At 38.0% G+C, this 24,996-nt stretch overlaps 1 protein-coding gene across 2 annotated transcripts; it reads right to left on the bottom strand.

Moving 5' to 3' along the window:
• Nucleotides 1-50: 50 nt before the first annotated feature.
• Nucleotides 51-23,677, bottom strand: CASP7 (caspase 7). 2 transcript variants are annotated; one of them, XM_027459864.3, is made up of 7 exons: nucleotides 23,555-23,677; nucleotides 21,787-21,899; nucleotides 4,914-5,062; nucleotides 3,848-3,976; nucleotides 3,241-3,416; nucleotides 3,006-3,144; nucleotides 51-1,659 (listed from the first exon to the last, which is right to left on the bottom strand). In XM_027459864.3, the coding sequence occupies exons 2-7, from the start codon at nucleotides 21,897-21,899 to the stop codon at nucleotides 1,436-1,438; spliced, it is 930 nt and encodes a 309-aa protein (XP_027315665.1). In that variant the 5' UTR covers nucleotides 23,555-23,677; the 3' UTR covers nucleotides 51-1,435. The 2 variants fall into 2 exon arrangements, with proteins under 2 accessions (XP_027315665.1, XP_005014501.2); XM_005014444.6 differs by lacking the exon at nucleotides 23,555-23,677 and adding an exon at nucleotides 22,306-22,454.
• Between the last annotated feature and the right edge of the window lie 1,319 nt (nucleotides 23,678-24,996).

The following is a 24,996-nucleotide window of genomic DNA, read 5'->3' as shown; positions in this document are numbered from 1 at the left end:
TTGGTGGGTTTTCACTTTGCCAGATTAAATGACAAACAGGCAGATATTCATAAGAAATTAAAAAACAAAACAGGTCTTTATTGATGTCACGCTCAAGACTTCCACAAAACAGTAATTCATTTTATTCAAACAATTGTAAATTTGACTTATGAAAAAATATGCCTCATTATGCCACAATTCTTGTAAGAAAATTAACTTAATAATTTGGTAATTTGGCCCTAGTAACATGTAACTATTTTCTTAGAAGATTTATAAAATAAAATAAAATACAATAAAAAAGTATAGAATGCATTTGCTGGGAAAAGGGTGAATAACTTATCATTTAGCAGTCTAACTAAATCATAAAACTTACTTTTCTGAACTAGCTACCAAATTTAAACAGAATATAAAAAGTAGGAATATGATCATCATCGACATATCTCCAAAATACAAGATCAAGACAATACAGTAACTAAAAAGGCACTTCTGGTTTCTGATTCAAGTAAGTATTTCCAGTCTTGGCAAAATTCCTCACAGACATAAGTAAAATCTAAACATCCACTTGTAAACATTCACATAATTCTATCATTTCAACATTAAACCTTTTTTTATTTTTTATAACAAAGCCTAGACATTAACTTTCTGTGGATTCAAAACTTCTGAATCAACAATCAGATATTTTTATTTCTGCAGGCAAACAAATTTCAATACCACTGTTTCAGGCCGTTCTAACAGTTAATTGTCATTTGCAAAGCAAAAGTCTCCAAAGTGGCAATTTAATAAGGCATCATCCAATTACAATTTGCCCAATTTTAGAATAAAATAAAATTAAAATGTTTGTCACATTTCAATACTATTCAACTGAATCACTTACAAATAAAACCACCTTTTGCTAGAACGATAACTAAGTAAATTGACTTCCATATTAAACACAGAGCAACCATTAATCATCATTAATAATGCTCATAAAAAAGGAAATGAATAAATTAGACTATGAACCACCCTTTTAAAGAGCTACAAGATTAGTTTTATCTCTGGACATTCCCATAGTATGACAGTCTTCAGAAATTTCCAAGGAATTTACAGTTCTTTGAGCTAGTAGTGAGAGAAAAGATGGAGTCTCATTGATGCTTTTTAAAATAAATTTTACAATCTGTTTTCTGGAATAAACCTTTATGGATCAGGTAGGTAACTCTCAGAACATCTTCAATACCCATAAATCAAGACAGCCACACTAAGGAAAATCAAAATAATTTGTATCAGCTGTAGGGTTGGTCCAGAGCATTTATTTTTTTTAAATCTTGTATATTGTCCATCCATCAGATACTCCAGCTTATGCGATTTATAAATCTAGTGTAATTGAATTATATAAAATAGTGTTATTCCAATTTATAATCCAATCTCCACCCAAAAACATATCCTGATCTCACATCATTGGTTGCATTAAAATCTGCTTTCAGAAGTAAAGTTCCTTAGTGAGCATAGACACTACGCAAGGAATCTGCTTCTTCTCACTGAAGCGTGGATCATCAGATTGTGATTCAAAATTTGTGGCAACCACATAGTTGACCCGTGTGAGGATCTGCATGATCTCAAGTTGTTTTCCATGTTCATTTAGCACAGAGCACAGAGACTGCACAAACCAGGAGCCTCTTCCAGGATTCCTCCATGAATAATAACCTTGCAGGGAAGACACATAAAAAAAGTACATTATTTTTCCTTTTGTCTTATTGTCTTGCACTGAAGAACGGAATATCAGAGATTTACTAGTTTCTGTGAAAGATTCTGGATTTACAGTAACTGCACACACAAAGTTAAATTCTTACTAGTTGTATCACCTATCCTGCTTTATTAATGTGGAGAATAACATCATCCGTACGATACCATTCTATATTTACAGTACCATTCTATATGTCTCTGGAAGAGACATATGGAAGAGAGGTCTCTTCCAACCTAGAAATTCTGTGATTCTGTGATTCTGTGATATATTTTCCCATAGAACCTTATTTTTGTATTAGCTTCATGCCATAAATCATCCTCTTTCTGCATTCGACTCAAATTCAACATAGTCACTAAAACAGGCAGTATCCCCTTCCTTTGCCATCTGTAATGTCTGTGCCTTCTTACCTGCCAAATCTGGGCTTTCTCCTTAGCGGTCTTAGCGGTAGCTAGCATAAAAGGTGCAGATACAACAAATTGGCCCAACATACGCTGGGTCTTAGCTTTTTGCCCATCAGTGTAGACCAGCTTATCAATGAGGATCTACAATGCTAGGGCTAGTACTGCAGCAGCTGTGATGGATGCATTAGGGGCACAGACACAAGTTCTGTAGAAATACATGTTTTATCAGAGTAACTACTACACTTGGAAAATGTCTATGGAGAACTGAAGATAGGACTTCCAACTTCTTCCGGCTATATTAGCAACTCGAATCAAAGATTAATTCTCTGCCTACAAACTTTGTCTATGCTGTAATAAAGGAGTTCAGATCATGTTTCTTTATCAAGCAATTTTAAAAACATATTTAATATAACTTATTTCTGTTCCACATGATTATAGCCTCATAATCAGATTCACACTCTCTATTTTGATTATGTACCTCCTACAAAGTCAGTGCTACTGTGACATGCATGCTATACTTTTAGCTCCATAGCACTACAGTAGGAGTATGTCCTTTAAAATCTAGCTTCTTGTTAAAAAAAAAAGGTTGTTAACCATCGTAAATTAAAATTCTGAATGTTAGTGAAAGTCAACATATACAGCACATCTATTTGCACTTCTGAAAATAAAAATGTTACAGTTGCTGAAGACAAAAAACAAAATTAAAATTCTGAAGACAGAAAACAGAATTAAAAAAAAATCTAACGGAATATAACTGTTTCTTTTTTATTCACTTACACATACCCGGTTACTGAAATTTAAATGTAAAAATGCATATCTAATTTACAAATAGTGCGTAATTAATTCATATGAGTGATAAGTTGTCAGGCTTCTTTCCTCCCACACTTTTTTTTTTTTTTTTTTACCTGGCACTGTGGAATATGCAAACAGAAAATCTGCTTCAACTGGAATTTTGTATCTAGGATTGGCATCTGTTTCCAGAGTGTCATTTGCAGGTCCAGAGTCAGTTTGTATACCTTCATCAAATTCAGAGCCTCGGCATGCCTGAAATAGCAGTGAAGATGACAAGACCAGACACATGACAAAACACGTCTTCTCTGCTGCTGCAGTAGGGTATTATATTTACCTTAGAGCTATTACCTGAATGAAAAATAATTTGGGTTTCCCTATAAGGCTTTTACATTTGTCTCCTCTGAAGAGTGCAGTCAGATGTTTGATAGCCATAGGTCCATCGGTGCCATAGATGAGGCCTTCCTCCCCGTGGCTTAGAAGGATACAGGCAAAGCAAGCAGCATCACTGTGATTCTCTTCAGCAGCTACAAGTCAAATACTTTTTAACCAAAAGGAAGTAAAACTTTAAATGAAAACTTCCTGAGACTAAATGTACAGTGGGCCTCTGTTGGAAGGCATAAGAAGTGGATAAAGATGACACAACCCACTTTTTAACAATGTACCTTGAATAAATGAATGCAGGGTCTAATCCACTGGAGTAAGCAGGCCAAACTCTTCACTAAACGAGAACAGTCTTCATTTACTATGACAATAAAACTGTACTTCTGAATTGACTTTGGAGGAAGAGGTGGGGAATTAAAGCTAATCTGTTCAGAAACCCAGTCCTCCTACACAGAAAACTTCATTTAGAGGGGCCTAAGCAATCTGTTCTAATCTGACCTGCTCTGTGCAGTGCATAACTTGGGTGACCTCCAGAGGTCCTTTCCACAATTATTCTATGATTGTAAATTTTTACCTTGCTTCAGTAGTTTTTTCATATCATCACAGCTTCGGTCATTGTATATGTGAACCTCAAAACCTAAGTTTCTAAAACTCTTAGTTAGATCTCCAGCATCTTTATCAGTGCCGTTGCGTGTACCCATTCCTGTCAGAAAAGAAACAATACAGTTGATTGCACGTTAGACAATTCAGAATAATTTATATATTGAAAGGTGACAATTTCAAAACAATCCTCTAACATTTTCAGCATTTAGAACAGTTGTGAGGTTCTTTTTAATGTAAAATAATGCAAAGTTCAATGTTAACATGTATCTTATCCTGAAAAATGTTGGCATACCTCCAGAATCTTGGAACATGGAACCTCTGTGGAGCATTCTATCTCCTTTTGGTTATGCAGACTAACACATGCATAAAGCACCCCAAGGAATTATTGTTGAAAAAGAGTCCCTATGATATCCACATAAAAGACACTGATGTAAATTCTTTGGAATAAGCTCTTCATTTAATGTGTTTGCCTAGTGTGTAGGGGAAAAAAAACACAACTATAAAGTTGACTAACACAAATATCATCTGCTTCAAAACTGTACACAGTCTAGAAAGTTAAATGCATCTACCACAGAGAAGTGAGCAGAACATAGCTATAGATACTAGATTTGTAGCACGGCTACAGCTATTAAGTTATTGTTCAGGGATGGGAAAGTTATAATACAGGCTGCAGATACCAAAGTTCAAATTTTAACAACACACCCTTAAAGTCTGGGACAAAGGTTTAGTTTGAAGTTGGCAGAGCAAGGTGATGTGCTTTTTGAAATATCTACTGCAAAGGAACTGCAAAGAGGTGCTCCAATGTAAGTATTAGATACCAGAAAAAAACTGTAGGAACAACTATTTCTCAAATAAGGTAAGTATAGTAATTAAATTCAATACTCTGAAAATAATAGGTTTATTGATAAATGAAAGGGTAAAAAATCTGAAATCTGTAATGAATGTCATCAAAAGAATCACAGAACAGTTTAGGTTGGAAAGGACCTCTGGAGGTCATGTGGTCCAACCTTCCCTCTCAAGCACGCAAAGAACATTACCTGTTTTGTCTTCAAAATTTTTGTTGTTTATAATAATGCATTTGCCAACTTTCTTGTAGTCCATATTATACTGGAATGTGGGTGTAACAATTCGGTACTGATTACTGAGAGAGGACTTTGGCTGCTCTTCTTCTCCATTCTTCTTTTTTCTATGTGAACCAAACGAAAATACTGTTAGTGGCCAGTCACATGCAACGTGCCTATTTATCTTGACTCAGACTATTGCAGCAGCCCGAACTCGTGTTTTGATTTCTCTTGTATCTGTTTTCTTCCTTCGTATTTCAGACAGAGATGTAGAGATATTAACTCATTGCTTAAGTCTTGTCATTTCCATGCAGCTATTACTGTACGCTATTGGATTTTGATGATGGTAAAGTCACACTTGACTGAGCTGCAGTACGAGCAGACCCTGACCCAAATACCACGGATAAAACAAAACAAGTTAGGCTTTTGCAAACTATGGCTCAGGACATAAGTACTGTTTTACTTTTACTATAATTAATTAATGGAACTACATTAATTAATGGATCTTCCTTACTAACTATTCCACACATGACAAGAAGATACACAGTATACCCCATGGCATGATAGGATTTGTTTATTGAATCATCACCATCCCCAGATTTTATGAAGATTGATAGTTTCTACTGAGAAAGGTTACAGATATGAACAGGTCATGTGTTAACTTGGTCTGTCAATCAGTGGTTTGAACCTGAGTAAAATCTAAGTAAATTTTAAGTGTAATCTCATCAGAATCTGAACCTCACATTAAAAAAAAATAAAAATCCCCTATAAATATTCTCCATTCATACAGCTGTTCACTGACCTTTCTGCTTTGTAAGAGAGACATAGACTGAATGACAAAGAGCTGCTGAGAGATAGCATGGACCTTACCCACCAATTTACTCTAAATGAAGAATTATTGAACAATCTATTACAGCCAGCACGCCCGCCTGAAGTACAGTTACAAGGGACTCGGCAGTACTTGATTTTAGAGGTAGACTTTTTGGTCCAGCCAGGTGGCTTCCGATTTTGAGATCTCCACAAGCAGAACTGAAGCCAGTTAGAGCCTTTAAGGAGTCTGATGGTGCCTCAGAAATAAAACTGAGCTCTGGAGCAGCACAGTTAGAAACAATGCTCGGGAAAGGGCAGAAGAAAGCAACAACAAACCTCTTACTGATTTAGTCTGGCATCCTGCTTCCAACAGTACTTACTGCTGAAGTACGGGAGGAAAACATAACCTGTTTTCTTAGCACAATTAACTGCACTTTACAGTTTGTTTTTAACCACATGAGATTTTTCCCATAATTTAAGCTCCTCATTCTGACATCTTTCTAGAGAATTACCAAGCCATTTGCTTCAATAACAGCCTGTAGACATGAGATTGCTGCAAACTGATGAAATGCTGTGTAGGAAACGTGCTTTCTTACCTACCTGATCTAACAATTGTTTTGGCTCCGTGTCCTCTTTTTTATGACTAAAGGACAGGCCTAACTGGAAACTGTAACAAACCACCTCTGGATGATTCATCATGTTTATATACTACTGCAATTCGATTTTAAAACTGTTTCTTCTTATCTTTGAGTGTTGTTATAAAGGACCAAGTCAAATAGCTGCACCTAGCCAGTATTGTGTCTGTATTGTTTTTACACATAACCCTCGTAATGTCATCTCCTCTCTTAGAGTTCTTTTAGAGACTATGAAACAAGGTTTTGAATTGTGCCTACTTGAGGACTGTACTTGATACTCTGAAAGTACAGTGTTTTTTTTCTGGCAAATCACAAGTATTGGTATTCTCACTACATACTACTTCTTGAGGGCCCTGGGAGCAATAATTAAATATGCTTTGCCTCAAAGAAAAAGAAAAAAAAAAAAAAAAAGATTTTAACCATTTTAAAGAATTATTCACAGTTGTATGGTGTTAGTATCACATTTGAGATTCAAAGAGATCTTGCATTCTTATTTTAGCCTAAAATTCCCCCCTATCCCATATCACTAGACTACTCTATAGGAAAAAAAGAAAAAAAAAAAAAAAAAGAGAGAGAGAGAGAAAAAAGTTTCAAAACAAATAAGCACCCAGATCAATGAAGAGGCTAATTTCCTCAGTCCACGCTGGATTCAAGTACTACAGATTTCCCTGGCTTCACCAGCTTCCTGACAATGCTGTATGACTAGCAGTGGCTGTTACAAATAATAGGATGTTTACAAGGGTGTTGTACACAAATTCCTTTTTTATGTAGCCCATGAACACTTAGGACAGATCTACAGAAGTGGTACAGCGTTGTGCTTGCACTGACTGCTCTCCTAAAATGCTGGAAGTGATCTAACTGTAGACCAGAAGTCAGGCAGTCACGTAACCCCACAGAGAAGCTCTCTGAGAACAGCAGCTGGGTGAATTGGCCCCGGAATGTAGCCCCACAACTTCTGCTCTGAAACCACTTCACTTCCGAGTTCAGGAGTTTGCACTCATTCATGCAGAAAGCCTCAGGTCTGTATGGGATGTAGCTACTGCTGGCATTCCCAAAAGCAAGCCAGAAGCTCTGGGCTGTTCAATGTCAGAATGTCACAGACGAGCCTTGCCAGCACGGCAGTCCGCATGAACCATTTATTTAATTTCCCCATTCCTTTATAAAAGATAGTATGGCTTTGTTCTAACCATTCTTTCCATCCTGAACAGGATAATCAGATAATAAGCAACCACAGCGTATCTTGCAGGGTTACGCCTATCATTTCTTTACTGGCAGAACAACAAAACAGTTCCAGAAATCTTTTGGTATCTGTCCAAGCTGAATGAATAAGGTTGTGCTATATACTTATCCCTGCTCTGCAGTCCAGTGAGAACTCTTTTTTTTATTTTTATTTTTGGCCATGCCAAAACAGTGCAATATGGGAATTGCCTGAGTGACCTAAGCTGATAGTATAAAATCCCACTCTTCAGTTTAAACAAGCTAAATAATTGCAATAATGATTAATAATGTAATAAATATGTACTTATCAGCCCTTAAGGGAAATTCCTTGTTAGTGAGAAGCTGGCTTATGACTGAAAGGATAAAGCTTTCCAGAGATTTTTTTTTATTTTGTAAGCATTGAACTGGACACATGTTAATAAAAATGTTGACTTGTTCTCTAGGCATCCTAATCACAGCAGTTTCTGAAAGGGTTTCCACGGGTTAATTATGTGCTGTTATAAACTGTTTTCATCTATCTGCCGTCAGCTTTATTTCCTTCTGCTTCTCTGACATCCAGTGTCATCCCTCTTTTTGAATTCAAACTTGCCCAGACTAAATAGAAGCTTGAATTTTATGACTCTTTCCTCTTTCTTTAGCCTTTAATTACAGCCATGCCTTAATTCCTCACTCCACTCTTGGTCAATGTGATCTTTCCCTTGGACAGAAATAGTCTTTCAATCAGTGCTCTCACATATTTCATGTTCTCTCCTTTTGGTCAAGAGTTCAGGAAGATTGAAACTCCACTATGGCACCCTCATATAGCTTGCATGTTTCCATCCTTACTGTGTCTCTAAATCGAGGGCTTAGGCTTGACAATGGTCTGTCTGGGAATGGGACTTTATCAAGTTTATACTCAATTGGTGTCAACAGTGGAAAAATCATTATTGTCAACTTCTTACATTTCAAATATAAAATTAAAGTTTCCCATACCACTTATCATTCTCTTCCTTGAGTTTTAAATAGCAAAGGCCAAACTTCCCATCAGCATTAGTGGCCAAAATTCTGTCAAAGTCAATGGAGATAAATTCATTTGCACCAGTAGTAACTTTGATCTTGACCGTACAAAGGAATGCTAATTATCACGACAAACTTTCCTTTCTGTTACACTTTGGGTAAACTATGGTGTCACTATGTAAAGATATCAGGATTTAAGGATAAAAATACCACTGTTAATGTTTAAATATACTTAAAGATTATTTTCAATAAAAAATTAAAATCTTGTCAGTTATACTGAAAGCAGTGTCTCTTAGCAGTCACAATTGCCTTTACTTTGGCTTCCTTTCTACTAGCATCACTCCTGCACTATCTTTGCTACCAGTATGCTGGTATGACAAAGCAGCATACTAAGAATCTAAAATTATTTAGAAGAATAAAAACAAATTGCAGGTCCTGCACCTAGGTCAGGGCAATCCCAAGCATGAATACAGTGGGCAATGGATTGAGAGCAGCCCTGAGGAGAAAAACCTGGGGGTGGTGGTTGACGAGAAGCTCAACATGAGCCAGCGATGTGCACTTGCAGCCCAAAAAGCCAACCATACCCTGGGCTGTACCAAAAACAATGTGGCCAGTAGAAAAGCCGGGGAGGGGGCATAGTGATAGGACAAGGTGTGTTGGGTACTCTTCAGTTGGTACCCTCTGCTGAAAGGGGGTAGATTTAGATTAGATATTTGGGAGAAATTCCTAAGAAATTAGGAAAAAATGTCCCATCCCTGGAAGTGCTCAAGGCCAGGCTGGTTGGAGCTTTGGGTAACGTGGTCTGGTGGGAGGTGTCCCTGCCCATGGCAGGGGGGTGGGAGCTGGGTCATCTTTATGGCCCCTTCCAACCCAAACCATGCTGTGATTCTGTGATCATCACTTCCTACTCAGAGGATGGGAGGGGATCCCTGTTTCACAGAATGTGAATCACATTTGTTTGTTTTTACATTTTTTTATTTTCTAAGAGGAATTATGGTGTTAATTAAAAATTAATTAATTAACAATGATATTACAGGGCATACCTGGGCTTTGAAAACAGCTGTATTCCTTTTTACTCCACAGAAAGTCAGGGACTTTTGGTGCTATACTAAAAGATGTAAGTAGATTTAAAAAAAAACAAACAAAAAACAAATAAAAAAAAACAGACAAACCAACAATTAAGATATTATTCAATTTAAGGAAGTTTCCATTCATAGGAGAGTGGAAAAAGTTAAATTGATTCCATGTATTTCTATCCAAAGTACACATACACACAAAAGAGAGAACTCTGTCTTTTGTTCTATGAAGTTCAGTAAATTTAAGTTTTATTTGATTAGGACTGTCTCAGAATATTGTGATAGCTTTTTTTTTTTTTTTTTTTTTTTTGTCTGGCATGTTTCTTTAATCTGATGTGCAGCCATATATCAATTTTGAACGACTGGTAACAGGTTTCTATTAAAAAGAAAAATTGTTTGTCTAAAAAAGCATGCTTATTTTACACAATACATCATCTCAGGGTTGCTTCTGGAGTCCCCATACCTTTTGCCATTGGAGAATACATTTACTGTTGTTTCAGGTTGCCAGCCTTTCTGTTGAGTCCAGACAAGAAGATGACAGTAGTGGTACAGTACCAAAGTCCACAGTACAAATCTCTGTTAATCCGTCAACATCCAACAGAACCTTGATGCACTTAATGTTGTGGGATGGAAGGCATCTTAAAACTGCAGTGCTCTTTATTTATTCTATTACTAACCACTGAGGTGTCTCTCTCATTACTTCTATATTTGTTGATATCTTAAAATACTGCATTTCAATAAATTCCCCACTGAATGGGTAAGCATGAAGGACAATATTTTACTTTTAAGACTTCTACAGAAACTTTTGTAACCTATACTGCTGATTTTATTTATATGCACTTTGTGTGGTTCTATGCTGCTTTATCTCTTAAAAACCCCACTTCTTCCACTATTGCATGCATGGTGTTTGCACAAAAAACAGGGTGTTTGCAACTACTTATCACAAGTGCTATGTTTGCACTCCTGGGGAAAACCTCCCGCAGTGGATTTTCATTTTTCTTTTTAGTAAGCAGTTAAAGGATAGATGGGAAATGCTGAAAATGCAAGGTCAATTTTGTCTGAATTCATAAGACATCATCAAATTCTGTGTAGTAAAGCTGAGTGTGGTGGAGACCAATTCAGTTATTCTTTTGAAGAAGTGACCAGGAAACAAAATTCATAAATTTGACAAATCAAGGTTCAAAATTTGGTTTCCCGATTCTACTCCAGTCTCTTCTCTCAGTTAGTAGTCTCTTCATGTCTGTTGCTTTCTGATCATGCATGGATATGTCTTATTCCTATACAACCAAACTGCCAGCTTTAATACTTTTAGCCTGTTTCAATATTTTTATCCAGTCTAATTTCACCATATTTAGTACACCTTTAATTGCTGTACACTTTTCCCTCTTTGATTTTTTTTTTTTCTCTTGGAACCTATTGGTAATAACAAGCACAAGACACTTGTTAAACCTGACTAGAGCTTTTTAGATCTTAAGTATTTTAAGGCAGACTCTTTGTTCTTTGTCAGATCCATTTTGGTAAAATGTCATGCAGATTTAGAGCTGCATGCAAATAATAGATTATTCTGTTGCCTTTTCCCATTAATATTGCATCAGGTTGGCAAAGCAGCAACATTTCTGGACAAGATGAATGTGTCACTATTTGAAGCTTCCTTTATAAAATGAATATTCTTTTACTGTTAATAACCAGCAAGTATAAATTATATGGGATTAAGTAAGCATAACCCAGAAAGGCTAGTCCAAATACTACATCTGTCTTACACTGCATTTGATTATATGATTCTGGGTCACACACTAGCAAGGCTGCATGCTGGAATATGAAATACAATCTACTTTAAATACTAATTGGAGCCACTGCATAAGAGATTGACTTTTGGGAGATCTCCATTCTGTTTGCAATCTGTCTGTGACACACAATTGGCTCTCAAACCTTTTCTCCTGAATATACCCCAGCAGCAGATGAGATTTCCACTTCTCTCTTTTTCAGACAGGTAATGCCTTGCCAACGACTCTCCTTAAAGAGCTTAAATATAATTGTAAACCAAGTAAGAAAAAAAATAATATGCTTTACAATCTATTACTTTAAAGGTTTCCCAAGCTTCCAAATTATGTGCCAGTTGGTAAACTGAAAAACGGCTTAATAGTTGAACTATCTCCTGAGGAAAAGGAGGAATATTTAATAACATAGGAAGAAGTTCAAGTAAATATTGCTTACTTTCCTTACAGAAAGCTATTAACAAATGACTGCTGACTTTGATGAACCAGCACCAACAAAACAAGCAGTCCTTAGAAAGCCATTTTTAAATATGCTCCAGAGAAATATTAAAAGAGTTAAAGAGATTTCTAATATTGAAGTCAGAATCTTTTCAACAAAACAGAAACTCTTCATTTAGAAGAGAAAAGGGGTCCTACAAAACTGAACATAGAAGTTCCCCTAAAAGCATCTACACGTAATTGCACCTATATTTCTGTGGCAAGGAGATTGGACAAAAGGCATGAAAACTGACAGTGTCAATTTAGAAAACAATAGCAAACATAAAAAGCACAATACAAAGAAGCATTTAAACAGAAAACAAACAAACAGTCCTATACTTCTGTTCCCTCTAACACAATAGCCTTGTTTTCTATGCTAAAGAAATTTTAAATGGTGGTGAAGCAGATCAATTTGATAACTCTGGCATGTAAGGTTCATATTTATCAATGACATAAAAAGTCTGGCCAGTGCTTTCTTCTTCATATACCACTCTGCTGAAGTGCCTAAACCACAAAAGTCATTTTTAGGAAGTGGTAGAATGCCAGGAAGTGGCAAGTGTGTTTACTCAAACACCACACCCCCTAATGAGCACATCCCACAGACCTACTAAAAGTAAGAGGACCAGACAGGCCATAAAATAAAGTCTGCTTCTAACTGTTCACAAGATCAGGGCCATAGTAAATATTTAGTCCTCAGCCGCCTTTTAAACTGATGTTCATGACTTCTTTGGAACAGGATTGTCAGCTGACGGAACAAAGATCATTTAAAATCACCAGAGGAAAAGGCTTGAATGGACCTGATACGAGGAAGCTGATGAAGAGCGTCCCTTGTTTCTTAGGAAAAAAACATGTCCTGAGTCCTTCTTCTAACTATAAACACACTAATCTCAGGATTCATTTTGAAAGGGAAATATTCTTGTATCAGTCCTGAAAGAAAGGAGTTAAGTAAACAGTGGAATTACTTCCTTGAACTTGTGAAGATGCCAATAGGGCTGGGAAAGACCTGAGCTTTCATTAACAATTTCTTTGCCCAAGGCAAGACCGGGTTCCAGGCCAGTAAAACAGTTTCATATCGAAATCTGACTTTTGGTCTTGCTATGAAACACATAGCAGTATTGTTACAGGTATTGCAGAAAATCTGCAAAATAAAATGCTTCAATTTTTTAAAGAAATCTTGGCATTTTCCTACGTTTCTTATAGCATTCTGTACCACCTCCAACAGTAAAACACAAGCCATAAAAGTATTTATTAAGATAACATGCTAGCTATGCTTTGCTGAGTTAACTTGATGAAAAGTATTAAACAAACCCAAAATGCTTGACTGGTTCCAGGGGGAAGATACATGCCGTTACCCACACTGAGAGCCATATAGATGTGCTCAGGATGGAGAACTGAGTTCAAATTTTGCTTCTGCTGTTGAATAACTGTGAGGAACTAATTCCACATCATTGGGCCTTCATTTTTTTTCATTACAAATGTAGCCTGAACAAACCTATTTCAAGCAATTACAATCTCATGAAGCAATTACAGATCTCATGGCTTCTGTACAGGATGGTATCAATGTGCAGTAACCCAGAGAATGAATTTAAAATCCCCTGTTTTGCCCTTAGCAAACACACATTTGCACAATCTTTAGGTCCAGAGTAGGTGAGGTAGCTTACTGGCACGTGCCTGGTGGAAAAAACTGCTGCACTGTGGAGGTCTACAGGGGATTTTAGTCCAGAAACCACTCCCTAGCTTTGGTTACTGCTCATTAGCTTCTCTGAATAGTAAATAATCATGTGTAGGCATTAACAGTTTTACGTTAACTGCAAAATACACAAACGGTTGCAGTGCACAGAATATGGCATTCCCCTAAAGGCCCCCGGCACCTTAATGGCCAATCTGCCATGGTTTATTGGGTTGCAGCTACTCAGCTCAACTGCAGCAGTGGTTGTGTGCATGTTCAACATCCTTTGAAGCCACAATCTGAAGTGTATTAGCTTCAGCCCCAGTACAGCCTTACCTACCACAAAACTTCACAAGTGCAACAGTCGCAGAGGCGAGCAAAATCCACCGGTGAGCTGCAGCATGCTCACTGCAGTAGCTGACTCTCCTGTGTGTGAGCATGAGCATGCTTTTCCTTTGATCTCTTGCAAAACAAACCACACAACCCCATTCAGTAGTTTCTACAAACCTGCAGCTTGTTTTATCTGAAGCATGTTTTTCAGATTCATACCCAAACTTTTTCAAACATTTGCGGTGCCTAAATAAAAATCCAGTGTTTAAATGCCCTCACTATTAAATATCTGCTTGGCTGAATTTATCTTGTGTATGTTTTCCCTCTGTTGGATCTACTTCTGAATTGCTTTTTTGCAAAAAGTGCCTCCTATTTCCTAATACTATATCCCACACATACTTATAAAGTATAAACAAATTATCTTTCAACTTCACAGCAAGTAAACAGAATACATTTTAAATCCCTCATTGTATGACATTTTTTTAAAACCTGAACTACTCTTGTAGTTTTTTTAGTGCCATTTTAGCTTCAGACCCCTCTCCAATCAGGAGGGAAAGTTTTCTAAGAAACTTTCTATGTTTTCTAAGTTTTCTAAGAAACTTGGAAAACACAGAAACCCAGTTAAGGACAACCGGAAACTCACTGTGTAACAAAAGGAGTTGAGCTATTTGAAAGAACAAACCTCGGACTACAACTTTTAACATATTTTGTACATTACAGCTATTTCTAGAGTGCTAGTTGTTGTACCTAATCTATCATAAAATCACAGAATCACCTGGGTTGGCAAAGACCAACCAAGGTGGATCCTAAAGGATCCCATCAAGTTGACCTACCAAGTCCCATCAGTAAAACATGACCCTCAGTGCCAAGTATCTCCCTGTCCTAATTTTGTGATAGTGATGGTTTTAACATAACTCAAAATCAAAACCATGGCTACATTTTTATTTGTTAAACACAAATGAAGCAGATGGAGTACACAAGTTCTAAGCAAGTCCCACTTAGTAAAAAAAAAGTTTCAACAGTCTTTTATGTCTTATATTGCCCACATTTCATGAGTTAAAAAAGACAGGATAAAATAAGATAAAATAAAAACAAACAGCAGGTAGCAGTATCCTACTCTTTGGGCACCTAATATTGTATGGATATTTTACAGCCTACACGAAAATTTGGAGGTGTAACACCCGCAGTTGACCAAAATAGAGCAAACTCTAAACTCTCAACCATTAATTTGTAATTCACCTTCAGCTTCCTAATTAACTTCCTGCATGGTATCTCCTGTGCAGGTCTCACAATATTATATGCACCATAACATTCAAAAGGTAAAATTTGACCAAATTGCTTTAACATACTGCTTGCTGAAAGGCTTTCTACTCATTTCTGGAAAACCTGAGCATACACACCTTCCACAAGGGTTCTGAGAATTGAAATCTTGCATATAATATCCCAAGTAGTATAAAGTATATAGGCAACTCCCAATTATACAATAAAAAGATACAGTCTCTTTTATCTGTCATAGGAACTAGGAACTACTAAGAGGTTTATAGAGGCTGCTTGGAAAATGACTCAAAATAAAGTAAAACCCACAAATGCTACTTCTAAAAAAACCCATTCTAGCTAGGATTACCTATTGGAAACCACCAGTAAAATTATTAGCTAAACTCTTTCAGGGTGCACATCCATGAGATTTCCAAACAGGTGGTGGAGAAAGAAGGAGATAAATAACTTTCTACAGTACCTTGGCTCATCATCAAATGGCACTCCACACTGCATCTGAAAGTAGCTTCAGCTTGTGCTCAAGAGCAAGTCTAATCTTCTTAGCTAGTGCTAGGAGCCCACCATGCTCAGGGCTACATTGGAGAGTGAAACAGATTGTGTTCTGTGCTCAGGCCCAAAGATTCGCCTGTGTCAGCAGTGGGTCACGCTGGACTTTTCTATGGGGCTATTCAAACCCTCACAACTATCACCCTGCGAGCTGAGGTCATGCAGGCCTGACCTACCTTTGCTGACAAACGGAAAACACGCTCCCATCACTCTGATTCTATCACTGCTCCTATGCAGGAGTGTAGGAAAACAGAGCAGATCTTGAGATGAAGGTGGGACAGCAAGCTTTGCTTTTTAACACATCTTCCTTCCTTCTCTAAGAAGCTGATTCATCATCACTGCAATATTTACACAGTGAACGTTCCTAAGAAAATAATGCAAAACAGCACACACAGTTTACAAAACCTCTTTTGTATTCTAATTCACTGAACTATTTCCCACGTTTACTCTTACGCTGTTTTTGTTTATTTTAAATTTGGATCGTCGTTGGTTGTTTTACAAGGTTAAAAATGAAAATATACAACAGCTTTCCTCCAAATTTTAACTGCTGACAAGCAGAGTTTATTGTAAGGAAGGAAATAAATTACTACAATAAAAAGGAATTAGGCTACTTAGCTCACTGTTGTGATTGCTACAGATATACTTCAAGAATAACCCCACATTTGCTGTGCTGCACATGAGAAAGTCTCCAAGGAGACTGGAAGCAAATACTGACTATGAATTAATGACTTCTTATACTTTAGGATAGATGCTATTTCAAGACACTTTGGTATTTCCTATATAGCACTTTTATTAAGTGTCCAAGAGAAAGCACTGTCCACAATTGTAACTCGTTGTTAAATGTTCCTGCCGTGTACTCTAGAAGTTGAATTCTAGATCTAACAAAAAGTACAGTAACAAAAAAATAAAAAACAACCTCCAGCTTAAGGGAGAGCAATGAAAAAGAAACACCTCTGTTGCACTATGTTAGAATCTTATTGTCTATGTAGGAATTAATATTAGCAGGCTAGAGATGCCAAAAGCTATTACTTCTGAAATTATATGTTCAGTGCTTTGGGGGACATACTCTGGTATTTAGCCTGTGAAAGCAGAACCCACAAACATCAAACAAATTAAAATGACAGCCTTTACGGGATGCTGAAAGGAAAGATCATCACCCGTTTACAGGAAAAACTACGGCACATGGTGATTTGCTTGGAGACATAGAGGAAACCTGAGGCTGAACCAAGTGTTCAGTTCAGATCTCTTTATTCCAGCCCAGAGCATAAATTCAAATAATGATTCATTGGCTCTTATTTCTTTTAAGGTAACTTGCTATTTTTATTACACCTAATTTAAGGATAAAAGAGGCACTTAGCAATATTTGGGTTTGAAAGGTCTGTAATATTCTGTGGCTGGAAAACCTGTAACAGAACTTAATTTTTTACCTTAAAACTGTGAAAGTTACGGTAAAAAAAGATGAGTTATCATTCAAAGCATCATTTGGATTTGAACACATTAATTTCAATGCAGAAACAGCAGATCTGGAGGCCAATACAGTTGCTTCACAACCATTCAATGATACCAGCAGCAGTTTTTCAGTAAATAAAGTAATTAATGAATTAGAGCAAGCACAGTGTTCCCCAGTGTCTCCCCAGTTCTGGCCCCCCCAAAAACAAAATGGGCAACTCCAGAAAACATGCAGATGTGAGAAGGAATAAAGAAATACACAATGTGAAACTATTCTTCACCAAGTGCTACCTGCAAAACATCTTATAAACCAAACAAAAAGAAACTGTTGGTAACCAAAAGTGAACGGAAAATATCTCCTGAAATGCTAGAAGAGCAATAAAAGAGCAAGGCCAAAACAAAGACAATTTTCTACTCTCATTGCAGCTCCAAAGCTGTGGCTGAATCTCAAAAATGAGTATTTATTCTTTGAAAGATAGGATTATTTATTTTGAGAAATGTGACTATGCTAATATGTGGGGCATGAAGTTAAAACAGCTTTAGTAACATCCATGGTTCCTCACTTTGATGCCACGTAGCCCAAATAAACACCATATAGATGAAATGAAAAACACCCCTATATATCTGTGAACCTTGGATATTTAATTGGTGGATATCATAACTCTTGAACTACGGAAGTAAGATATGCACTGATGTTTCTTGCAAACTTTCAAATTAATTAAAATAAAGAGTCTCAAACTTTACAGTAGCCTGACTTGGTAGAAAAAAGTAACATAGAAATATTCTGTTGTTTTACACTGTTAAACAGCTGAAGTACTCTTGGTGAGTGTATGTCAACGTACCCTACCAGACTCTCAATCTCTTTATGGGTATTTTGTTAAAATACATGTGAGGCATTTGGCCTTCCAATACCTAAAAGGAGCTACAGGAAAACTGGGGAGGGACTCTTTGTCAGGGAATGTAGTGATAGAATGAGGAGTGATGGCTTTAAGCTAAAAGAAAGTAAGTTTAGATTAGATGTTAGGAAGAAGTTCTTCACTCAGAGGGTGGTGAGGCACTGGCACAGGCTGCCCACAGAAGCTGTGGATGCCCCATCCCTGGAGGTGCTCAAGGCCAGGTGGATGGGGCTTTGGGTAACGTGATCTGGTGGGAGGTGTCCCTGCCATGGCAGGGAAGTTGGAATTGGATGGTCTTTAAGGTCGCTTCCAACCCTAAACCATTCTATGATTCAAAGTTTTTTGCATTAATGGTACTACAGTATCACAGAGTTTCAATGGTAACTCAGTATTTGTAATTTTTACATATATATTCAAATGATGTCTTCTGTTTCCAGACAGCAGAGCTGCCGTGGATAAAAGTAACTAGCGGACAACGGTTTTTATATAATTAAATTAGTATAAACCTGGTATCTAGATACTACTAACAACTACCCTCTTCTGCATGATGCTTCTTCATTGAAGCCAACTGTCATGATTATTAACAGAGCCAGTGCTAGTCTACCAAATTTTGGGCATTTTCAGATGTAGCTTTAAAAAATATAACAATATATTTTGAGTAAGAGAAATCCTAGCTCCATATAATACACTGGCACACAAATTCTACTCTATTTCATGAAAAATTTGTTACCTGGATGCTAATCTAGGTTTTACTACTCTGTTTCTCAATCTCCCTAACAGAGTTCCCTAATAAAAGACTCCAAATGAAGATATTAAATCATCCTTTGGAGAAGTAGAGACTATTTTTAAAGTCTCAAAAAGCATAACATGAATACATGCAAGAAAGAAGACAAAAAAAAAAAAAGGAAAAGTTGTATTAGTTTTTAATTATAACAAAGAATTTAAAAATGTGTTTCAAATCCTCAGCTCAATATTTTTTTATTGTCTTTTAACATTTTGTTTGGCCCAGGCTTGCCAGAGTGCACCCTGATGTCTCTGCTTTCTGAAACACAACTTTTTTGTTCAACTGCAAGTCTGTAATTTTTGTCTACGTTGTGTTTTGTAGTAAACAAAAGTGAAGCCCGTCTGCCATCTAGTGGCTAAAAAGACGCAACACTCCTAAAACAAACCCAAACACTTTATTCACCCAAATTATCTAAGTAATAGCATTTTTTTCCCAGAAAAGGAAATATGTAGGAAGGAATTCCCCTAAATTGTGGCACACGCAAGCCACTCTGTGCCTTGTTCTGAGCTTTGTTACCTCCTTGGTAAACCAGGGTCACAGACTTCGTGGAGAGAAATGTGCCGTATCGAAGATTTTCACCTATTTACTGCTCTTGCTACATAAATCTCCAGTCACAGCCAAAGGAAGGCAAATTGAAGCTGTGAAGCTACTGGAATAAGTTGGTCTTTCTGCATGGCTTTGAATACAATTTCTCACTGTTCTGTTCTCTTCAACATTAGAATTAACATGCAGATCTACCAAGTTAGTTGTTTTCCTACTGAGATTACGTATATTAAGCACTAATAATTGAAACAGAATGCTGAATTTCCTTGAAAGTACTGCACAGCTGGTAAAAATTTGGTTGCTAAAACAAAACAACAGAACATATAATTGCAGACAATCTAAAGCTTTCTAGACACCTTTTATTTTCTCAGGTATTAACTTTCTGTTGCCAAAGTGGAGTCTTGGCAATCAAGAACCAATTCGGTTCTACCTAACAGTACATATAACTAGTATCTGGTACTGACAAGTAATGAGAGTTAAGAGAACAAATAAAAAAAATGTAGTACGGAATATTCTCAGAGAAAACTCATTTAGGGACATCTTGTACCAAAGATTTTAACATCAATATTCCCACCAGCCTTTTCTTCCATGTATTCATCTATTTTCTTCTGAATTCAAGTAAAGTATTTACATCTGCATATCCTGTGACATTTTACAACTTCATCGTACAATTGCACTCTGAGTTTTGTTGAAAATACATCTGATTCTTTTAAAGTGACTGCATAAACTTTTCATTGGATGCCCCCTAGTTGTTTTGTGAGGCACCATGATCAGTCACTCTCTATTCACTTTCTCCTACATCACAGTCACTATCATTCCCCATCTTTCTTTATGCTCTCACATTCTTTTCCTATCTTCCTCCAGGCCAAAGAGTTGTAGTTTCTGTAAGACCTTCTTGGTAGAAGAGCAGCTCATCACTCTTTAAACTATCATCAGCTTCTTCAAGGAGCTTTGACAGATTTCTTGGGCTTTATTTTTCTTCTACAAAATCTACGTTGAATCTTCTCAAGTACCTCTTATTTTTTTTTCTGTATTTATTTTATCTGAGTGATTTTTTATTTCTAAAGAAAAATGTTTCAAATTGTATCTTCAAGGAGTTGCCAAAAGATGAATGCCTCAAACTGATGAATAGCCAAATTACTTGAAAAATTTCTTATAAAAAAAGAAAAGTGACAGAAATGCTGATTCTTGCCTTTCCTTCAGGAATGATTAACTTTGAGTTGCATAATTTAATAACAGTATTAGCATATCACCTCTTATAAAGAAGACCAATCGTATATTAAAAGACACATTTAATAAGTTTTAAAAGAAACCTTTGAAAAGTATTTTGCAAGATTTAGAAATAAATGTTACATTGTCTATTTTGTATTATGTGAGTTTGTGAAAATTAATAATACGCATACACATCATATAACACACTTGAGGAATGAGAAAATGAGAGACAGCAAAAGTAGAGTGATTTGCTTAACAGCACATCAAAAGTCTTCTAAGACTAAGGCAGCTTCAGTTCTCTCACAGATTTGCTATACCCATTAGCCTCTCATAATAAGATGCAAAAATAAAATTAACTGGTACATATACTTTCTCTGAATTATACTCTTCGCTTGAATGTGAATGTCCAATAAAAAAAAATAAATCAAAACCTCTCTGTAAATGTCTTAGTAATAAACACCTGTAATAAAATACAAGAAGTTCACAATGTGAAGTAGTCTTTTTCTGACAATAGTATTTGTAAATTTTGCATGTTCAGTTTTTGTCTTTTTCATTTTCAATCACATTTATCTAGTGTTTTCAGGAGTACAGACAGCAGTACATAGTTCTTGCGGCCTGTACATTTAATGAAAGTGAGATTATGCTTCAGTGAGACTACTAGGCTTTAAAATGAAATGCTTTTAATTTCCTCTGTAATGGGTTACATCTCTAGACTCAGTGAGGCTTCTTTGTGCTACAGCCTAGGCACATCCAGGCTTCAAACTAACTTAAATAGTCAGCAGGGGATTCCAGTGATGTAGGAGATTAGCTGAGCTGAATGCAGTAAAATAGATAATTAATGGCATATTTAATTCCCAGCTCTACGAAAGGGCAATGTTTAAGACGAGGGGCTACAATTGATGCTAAACGAACTTAGCGGTCTCTTGACTACCAAATAAGCTGATGAGAGATACTATAGGTCTGTGTAAATCAGAGCAGCTTGAGGGCTGTTCAGCTTTAGGGTACTGATTAGATACACCAGACCTGACACAACATACAGCTTCTCTCTATCAGACCCTCTTTGACACTGTGGGCACAGCAAACTGAATAGTAGAATCTCATTAGAAGAGTAGTATCATAGCTGATAGAAAAATAATAGAAATAAAAGTAGCAACTTACCTTGAAAAAATTGAGAGTCTGCTACTTCTGTCTGGCTTTGCATCAACTACATCATCTTGACCTTCATCACTTCTCTCTTCAGTAGGACTATCAACGTGGTGAGCTCCTGACATCTACAAACATAAGTACAAGAATGTAAGTGTCCCTCAATGAACACTATTATTTCAGAAATTCTTATACAAACCGAAACATTAAACCAGATACATGTGGGATTGCTGGTCTCGTATGATACTTAATCAAGGAAGAGTGGCTATAGATTTTTGACACCGCATTCACGTGACCCTGCACGTGCTCAGCCACCTCTGTACTTACTATCTTGTGGTTGTTACCAGCAAGTGAGTTGTCTAACAGCACACAGAACTGCAGATAAGGACAGAAATAGAAATCATTCTATGATCTAAGATCATTCTGTGATCTATGATCTAAGATCTTACTACTAATTCCCTGAAAATTTTCATGGTTTGGGAAGAGGTGTGTTTAGAACAAAGCAAAGACAATTAACTAAAACTGCAGTCTCACCTGGTACAGAAACACCCAGAAATCTCCTGTGTTTTCATTTACATAAGCAAATGAGCATAAGAGAAAACTCGGTGTTATCTTCCATGGATGGAATCTTAATTTTTAATTTCTCTGTTTTGTCTATATCAACCGTTAAGACCAATTTTATATTCTTCTAATGATTAATTAATACATGTGTACAGTCGTTAGGAAAAAACATGAGTGTTTCTTGGAAATTAAAAGACTTTTCATGACATAAACAAGCCTCTTATGCAAATTGCTGTATTTCAGCCAATTTTTTGGTACTCTGGTGTAAGCTTGGAACATCTTCAGCCATCTCAAAAGGGACAGCAGGTACCATAAGGCTGAGTTGGTCTAGTGGCTTTTCTTTCTTTCTTTTTTTTTTTTTCTTTATTTTTTTTTTAATTTTAAATTAAAAAAAAAAAAAAGAGGTCTTCTGTGTACTGAGTTGACCACTCGCTAAGTTTACTTAGGTTGTTAAACTAGCAGAAAACTGTAAGGAGTCACTTTTTGATAGTGCTGCACCCTGCATCAGCTCAGCGCGGGGCGAGAAGAGCAGCGGAGAAGCAAAAGCGGGACCCCACACCTTTGCTACCAGTGGGATTTGCTGAGCCGTTTGTCTAGCTTTGGCCTCAGATTTTCAGGAGGAAAATCCAGCAGCTTTTCCTGCCCCATTCCCATATTTAGGCAGATTAAAGTTGCTTTTGCAATGCTTTTACTCAGAAGCATACAGCTCTGTATCTAGCTCGGGCAGCCTGCAGCAGGACCAGGCTGGCTGCATGACCCCCAACACCACCCAGCAGACTTTTAAGCTCCCCGAGAGCAACAGCAGCCCCCATTCGACAAATAAACTACTTGTTAGCCACGCTTAGAACAGGCAAGAAAGGAAAAAGCGAGCAGTCAGAGGAGGCCGAGAAGCCGCCCCAGGGCAGCTGCCCCACACAGGTGGGGCAAGCACCAGCGGCCATGCCCGGAATCGCCAGCTCGCCTCCAGGAAATGGCCGTGCGGCCACCCGGCGGGACGGCCCCGCCACAGGGGGAAAGGCCGGCGAGAAGGAAAGGACCGGCAGGGAGGGGACCGGGGGGGGCCGGGGGAGGAGAGGCGAGGCCGGGGGAGGAGAGGCGAGGCCGGGGGGGAGCGGGCAGCGGGACAGCAGCAGGGCTGGGGAGGGTGGGGGGGCGCGGAGCGTCAGCCTTGGGAGGAGCGGGGAGGGCGGCCGGGGGGCAGCGAAGCGGATCCGGGGCTTGCCTTGGCGCTGGGCTCCGGCGAGGCAGAAGCGAAAACGAAAACGAAAGCGCCAGGCAGCGGGGAGGGACGCCCCGGCCCGGCCCAGCTCCGCCCGGTGCCCCAAGGGTGCCCCCAGCTCGTCGCCCCCCCACCCCGCCTGCCCGTAGCCACAGGCTGGTCGCAGCCAAGAGAAAATTAGGAAATTGCCGGGTTTAGTAGCGGCGCTCCCTCACACCCCCCTCAAAAGGAGAGCCTTAAGTTTCATGGTGATACGAGGTTGTCTAGATCTAAGGAATTTTTTTTTCCCATTTATAAACTTCTGTGGCATTTCCGTATCTTTCCAATTATTCACTGTGTTGCATCTCTGCTAATTACGATGTCCCACTGTGTAGCCTCTGCATCAGGCCCAGCAGTCCAGTACACGGGCTGGAGATTGGCACAGTCTTACTAATTACTCCTGGATGCGGGCTCCAATCCTGCAAAATCATACACCTCCCCAGCGGTGCGCGGTGTTTAACATTCACTACCTGAAGAGATTTACATCAAAGCGACATCTTTCACTGTAACTGCTTCGTAATTGGCACAAAACACAGGCGCCGTAACAAACAGCCTTTTGCTTCCCGACAGGTCACCGCTTCGATGTGAGCGAGCAGCCTCTGAACTGCGCCGTGGCTCTCGCCGTGCCTCCGTGTGCCGCTGCCGGGCCCGGCCTCGGCTTTGTGGGATGACGCCTGTAGCTCCTGGTTGGACATGCAGCCAAAGTTTGCACCTGAGAATCAGACTCTGACATGATCCCATGGCTCCTTGCTTGCCATCTGTTAGCTGCTGCTTTTCAAGAAGCCAACTCCATTTCTAAATCTGTGATAGAGCATTATGGGCAACAGAGAAACTGGGAATGTGTAGGTCTTTGAGTAAACATGTGCACGGGAAAGGTGGGAGTGGACTATGCCATAACCAGCTATGAGTGACACTGGCTCCTGAGCTTCAGAACATCCAAATATGCTTTCCTGATGATGTGTGGAGGTTATCCAGGAAATCCAGAAGCTGTATGCTGACTGTCTTTCTATGTCTTGACAGCTAAGTTTGTCCATTGCCACCCAGCCCTCACAGCCAAATCAGTAGATCTAGAAATGTCTGTTCCCAAAGTCATTGTAATGCTATTGCAAAAGTAGTACGATATTTGATAACACTTCTCAATTTTGAAGAGATCACTTATAGATCTATATGTGGGAAATTTACGACTGAAACTGTTGATGAAACCTCTCTTTGTCATTTTCATGTTAGTTGCTGACATTCACAAAGTGAAGGGTTGATTCCTCAGTGTGCTGCGATGCCTTTCTTAACTACCTGTTAGATTAACTGATTTTAATGCAGAGTAAAGTGCTAGATTTTTCAGAAATTCTTGCTGGTTTCCAGTGCTGAGTAAGGGATAAATTAGAAAATACAGATGTAGAAGGAAATAC

Source organism: Anas platyrhynchos, chromosome 6, assembly GCF_047663525.1.
Source record: "Anas platyrhynchos isolate ZD024472 breed Pekin duck chromosome 6, IASCAAS_PekinDuck_T2T, whole genome shotgun sequence".
NCBI classification, from domain to species: Eukaryota; Metazoa; Chordata; class Aves; order Anseriformes; family Anatidae; genus Anas; species Anas platyrhynchos.
Note: the sequence above shows the minus strand (reverse complement) of the source record. Positions and strands in the feature narration are given on the sequence as shown.

Bases quoted from the DNA above. Each gene is read 5' to 3' on its own strand.
- CASP7 (XM_027459864.3), bottom strand. From the start codon at position 21,899: ATGTCAGGAGCTCACCACGTTGATAGTCCTACTGAAGAGAGAAGTGAT. The intron at 5,063-21,786 runs GTAAGTTGCTAC...TGGTTCACATAG, and splicing joins AGACTCTCAATTTTTTCAAG to AAAAAAGAAGAATGGAGAAG. The intron at 3,977-4,913 runs GTAATGTTCTTT...CTTTTCTGACAG, and splicing joins AAATTTTGAAGACAAAACAG to GAATGGGTACACGCAACGGC.